This window comes from Cibotium barometz, chromosome 26, assembly GCF_041138505.1.
Source record: "Cibotium barometz isolate CiBa-2024 chromosome 26, ASM4113850v1, whole genome shotgun sequence".
Taxonomy (NCBI): domain Eukaryota; kingdom Viridiplantae; phylum Streptophyta; class Polypodiopsida; order Cyatheales; family Cibotiaceae; genus Cibotium; species Cibotium barometz.
Window position 1 is genome coordinate 45839115 of NC_141071.1, and position 5447 is coordinate 45844561.

Consider the following 5447-nt stretch of genomic DNA (forward strand, 5'->3'; position numbering starts at 1 on the left):
AGCCTTTCCAACAAGGCATAGCATCATTTTTCATTTTATAAAAAATAAAAATTAGAAAACCATGAAATGGAATAAAGAAAAAGTAGGATTTCTAGCTTACATGAATTTTTGTGAGCTTTCCTTTGGCTTGATGGTTTGAGGGATCTACTCTTGTTTACAACAAGAGTGGCCACCAATTCTTTTGAAGAGAAAATGGTCAAAAACTAATGAATTATCAATAAATTCACTGTTTTTGGCTCTAGGGAACGAGTAGAGTAACAGTGCATAAAACACTATTAACCATTTACAAAGGGGGAGGCTTCATTTATAGGAAAAAGTGAGCCTCTAACCAAGCAAAGTGATTCTAGAATTTTTCAGATCAGTTTGGTCAATTTTTGACTATTTATTAGTAAGTTTAGCTTACTTTTTGGATCTAGTTGAAGCAGGAGAGAGGAGAGATGAAAATATCTCATTATTTGTGAGTTTAAAACTCAACCACACATGTGAAATAGGTACCTTTTTTGTGAGGGGGATTCCCCCACACTGAGGTGTCAAAAATGCATCATTTCTTCTAAATATCTCTTCTTTTTTAACTAATAACCTTGTCCTTAGTCAACTCTTCATCTTATGTAAGCATTTACTTATTTTTGGGGGGATTTTCTTTTATTCTTCCATTTATCTCCTCCCTAAATTTGGATTTATCTAATTGGTCCATGGGGACCTTAATTCAATTTTTTTTGAAAATCTGGACCCTTAGGCTAAGGTCCTTTTTACCTGATTTCAATTTATTCCAATTGCACATTGGAAATTTCTTTTTGAATATTTGTTTCAGGGGAAACCATTTTAGACACTAGGAGGATTTTTATATCCAAAAATATCTCAATTATGAATTATCTCCCTCTAGACATTTTCTCTCTCTAGGCCAAAACAGGGTAAAACAGGATCTTTCTTTTATTTCAGAGAAGGGAATAATTATAAGATCAGAAGGGAAGGTTCTTACACCTGCACACCTCAAAAGCCGGAGGGAGGAATCTTACACTTGGAGTGATAAGCCGATATCTTATCTCCCTTGGATTTCAGGTTTCTTCATCAGCAGATTCTTCACTCTATGTGAAGAAAACAGATCATGGGATTGTCTTACTTGTTATCTATGTGGATGACTTGATTGTCACAGGAGATCATGCTACAGGTGTTATGCATGTCAAGAAGGCATCGAGTGGACAATTTGATATGAAAGACTTGGGTGAATTGAGATATTTTCTTGGGATTGAAGTGATTAAAGACCATGCACGGACATGGTTAGTGCAACGCCAATATGCATTGGATATGTTGGCAAAATATGGGATGATAGGATGTAAACCAATGAGTACACCTTTGGAGCAGAATGTAAAGCTGCGGGGGCTGATTTTGGTGAAGAGTTGGATGATCCATCTATGTATAGAAAGATGGCTGGTAGTCTTATTTACATGACTATCACACGCCCGAATCTCAGTTATGTTGTGGGGCTAGTAAGCCAAATTATGTAAAGCCCCAGAAAACCTCATTTGGATGCAGTGAGATGCATTATGCGATATGTAAAGACCACTGCACATTATGGTCTTCTTTATGAGCATGGTAAAGGCTTGGATGTACATGGCTACACAGACGCAGATTGGGCAGGTAGCTCGTATGACAGGAGGTCTACTAGTGGTTATGCCTTTACATTTGGAAGTGCAGTGGTGAGTTGGAGTAGCAAAAAGCAACCTACTGTTGCTTTATCTAGTACACAGGCTGAATATAGGGGTGCAGGCATTGCTACATGTGAAGGAGTATGGTTGAAGAGTCTCTTGGCTGATTTGGGTGAGCCTATTGATGGCAAGGTTGTCATTCATTATGACAACATGAGCAGCATACAGTTGGTCAAGAATCCAGTTTTTCATGCGTGGACCAAACATATAGAGGTCCACTATCATTTTGTTAGAGAGAAAGTGTTGGATGGTACAGTGGATTTGCAGTATGTGAAGACTGAAGAGCAAGTGGCCGACATCTTTACAAAGCCACTTAGCAGGGAGAAGTTTGAGTACTTTCGTACTATGTTGGGAGTACGTGGGATGAGCTTGAGGGAGAGTGTTGAGAGCTTTGATAGCCCAAGCTCATCTACATCTTCATCTATGGCAGTACATCATGAGCTTGAGAGGGGCTGTTGAGATTCAAGCTCGATGTCAGTTTGTGCCAGTTGCACTATGTGCTGGCATGTTAGGTAGTAACATGTGTGAGACATAAATGACCTCGTCTAACTGGTCATAGTGTGTGGACATTAGCTAGGGTTAGCTGTGTGTGGACACAACACAAGTAGTGGATCTAGATATATATTCACATGAGAGCTGTAAATTGATATTTCCAATCATTATTTTTAGACCTAGATCAATAAATATTATGTGTTAATTATGAGTTTCTTATCTTGGTAAGCATTTTTAAATTAGCGTTCATTATTATAACTATTAATTCATGGCTTTAATCTTTTTCTTTCATCCAACTTGGTATCAGAGCTTTAGGTCCATAGGGTAGTGTAGGATAAATGTCTTCTCTTTCATTTCCTGTTTGATTAGGAAATTAGGGTTAGCATTAGTAGAGAGAGGTGGTGGTGGCTTCGCACAACAGCTGTGCCGTGCCCTTCTCTGAAGCAGTTCAATGAGATGCACAATCCAGGTTTCCATGTGGTCACAAGCCCCAGTAGCAGAAGAGCAGCCATTCTCCGCACATAGCTCTACAGTCTCGACTCAACTAGCTTGTCGGCTCTTTTATAGCCCACCAAGCTCACAGCTTCATCGCTTGTGTACATCAATAGCGATGTTGTGGTGTAAAATCATGCCTAGGATTGGTGGGCCTAAGCCAATCAACTTCTTTACAGGTTTTTGGAAGGATTAGGAGCCATTGGAATAAATTGAAGTGGCTTATGTACTCATTGTGGGGAAAATACGTTCTAAAAATTAGAAATCTCTCTCTCTCTCTCTCTCTCTCTCTCTCTCTCTCTCTCTCTGCAATTTCATTATTTAATCATTCTCCTTTGCCTTTAGATATTGAGGAATTTGCGTGAAAGTTTTCTTTGTAGGGGATAAGAGGTAGCTCCATCAGCCATGAAAAATCAATAATTATACTCTCAAAAACCACCAAAGAAATGAAGACAAAAACGTTTTTTATTAGATTCATGTAAGGAGAACAGCTAGAGGAAGTGAAGCTCGTGGTGGAAGAGGACTATGGTTCCGGTGGAGTTGACTTCAGTGATAATACCGTACCCGCGCACGCCCCGGAAGTCGCCTGTGCCGCCGACGACAGCGATTTCGTTGGTGCCGGCGTTGATCAGGCCTTGGAGGCTGACGGTGCCGTTGAGGTAGCCGTCGTCGTAGGAGAGGACCTCCACCTCCACGCCGTGAGCCGTTGAGGTGTAGCTGGCCTGCACTGTGTAGCCCCGCACGTATCCCAGCTGCGTGGACGTCGGGTCCGCTCCCTCCGTCACATTGAAGGCGAACAGCTCCGTGTGGCCGAAGTTGTTGGTGGTGTTGGTATCAATGGCGGAGATCAGGACGCCCAAGTCATCCCCGCCAAGCTCCACCTGGACGTAGTACTCGAGTGTAGCCACACTCCATGGCCGGGCACGTGTGGAGCCTTCGTCAAGGATGTTAAAGGGACGTGCTACAGCAGGGGACTGCAGGAAAAGAAACATCCATGCCGAGACAGCAATGTAGAGAATGCAATTGAGGGATGGTTTGGGGTTGCTATAGCTAGGAGAGGGTTGTCCTACTCTATGCCCGGATACAGTTGCCATGGCAAGGCAGTGTAGACGGTGACACAGGAAGAATGAGCTCGCAGCTATGGAACGGAAGTAAAGGTGTGTCTGAACTGAGAGATAAGGTCACTGATGCAACGCAATGAGCAGCCCTATATATAGTTGTTTGTGTGTGTTTGTGTGAGAGAGAGAGAGAGAGAGAGAGAGAGAGGGGTGCGTGTGTCACGTGTGTGTGTGTGTGTGAGAGAGAGAGAGGGACTTCGCAAGTTGCAAGTTGTAATACTTGTCACTCCTTTCTTGCCAAGCTGATGTGACATTGAATGCTGCCTGCCCGCTGCCACCGACGTGCAGTTAATTGTACCTTGAGGCTCATGTCGTCTGACTTCTAAGAATTAAAATATGTATATCGTTGTTGGACGTAGCACAAGTTGTAGCTGGTATTCCTACACTGTTCCCTTTGTAGAGATTCACATAGCCCCTCTGTTGTCTGTAGCCTCTACCTGTAGGCTGTGGGGGTTGGTAGAGTTACAATTTTCTCCTCACCATGTGGCTCAGTTTTCTTTATTTAAAAGATCACCAAGTGGCTCAGTTTTCATGATTCAAAAGACAAAAGTGTACTTCCAAACACACCCACTCCACAACACCATGCATACACGTCCGCACTGTCTCCATGCCTTCCTTAATGCTTGCAAGATGAGGGGATCGACCCAGTGTTCGAAAAAAACCCGGGTTTAGTGTAATTTGCACCTGCAACTTCTGAAAATTACCTTCAAATTTTTAACTTGAAGGTACAAAAACCTGCAAAATTTGGGAAATTGTAGAAGGAAAACCTCCAAAATTTGAGAAATTCTTCAATTAATAATTTTCCAAATTTCTAATGAAGGTTTTTAACTTTTTGGCAAAATTATTTTTTTCGAACACTAGATCGACCACGTAGAAGTGGGTCACAAAAAAGGGAGAATCGCGTGTGTACACGTGGCATTAGGCCTAGGTTTATGTTTTTTGTAAACCCAAGCATGGGGAGCTTGCCGAAAAAAGCGGAGGACGTCGAAAAGTGGGGCTGTGTCCGCCGTGCTACTGGTGGTGGGTGGCAGCATGCGTGCATAATTTGAAATGGAATCTAATATCATGGGCGCTAATTTGAAAGCTAGCGAGGGTGGGCAAATTAATGTCTCTCCTCCTAAAGGCTGCAAGCATTGCCAACCCGCCAAACCAAAAAGGCATTGGTGCATGCGTATAGGTTCCCCAAATGTAAACCCTAACACATCGGGTATTAACACCTCGGTCAAGGGCTAGCGACTGTGCAAGGATTCACACAATCTGGCAAGGTCACATGACAAGTTTGTAGGAAGGGGGAGTGAAAGAAAGAAGGGCACACGCTCACCCTTTGATCAAGCCAAGGCGCTATGTCTCGAGGTGTGGCATACCTATGTGTAAGCATACCGATCAATCAAGTGGGTGGATAGTCTTGCTCATGATGAGCGACCAAGACAAGGCAAAAAATGTAGCGGTCTCCTATGATTGGGATTTGAATGAGACTTCACGCAAAGAAGCCATAGAAGATAATTTGTTATTGGGAAGTATTGGGGATTCAATAGATGTTGATTTTCGCCTCCTTAACAAGATAAAAAATAAGATGCCTCCATGAATATATAAGTGTAGCTAGGTTGGCGATAATTCCTCCTATATAAATCTAAAATTA

The 5447-nt window shown here is 42.4% G+C and overlaps 1 protein-coding gene across 1 annotated transcript; it reads right to left on the minus strand.

The window, feature by feature from the left end:
- Nucleotides 1-3137: 3137 nt before the first annotated feature.
- On the minus strand, nucleotides 3138-3884 carry LOC147624014 (uncharacterized). Its single transcript, XM_086820699.1, has one exon. The coding sequence runs from the start codon at nucleotides 3782-3784 to the stop codon at nucleotides 3182-3184; it is 603 nt and encodes a 200-aa protein (XP_086676825.1). The 5' UTR covers nucleotides 3785-3884; the 3' UTR covers nucleotides 3138-3181.
- Nucleotides 3885-5447: the final 1563 nt, after the last annotated feature.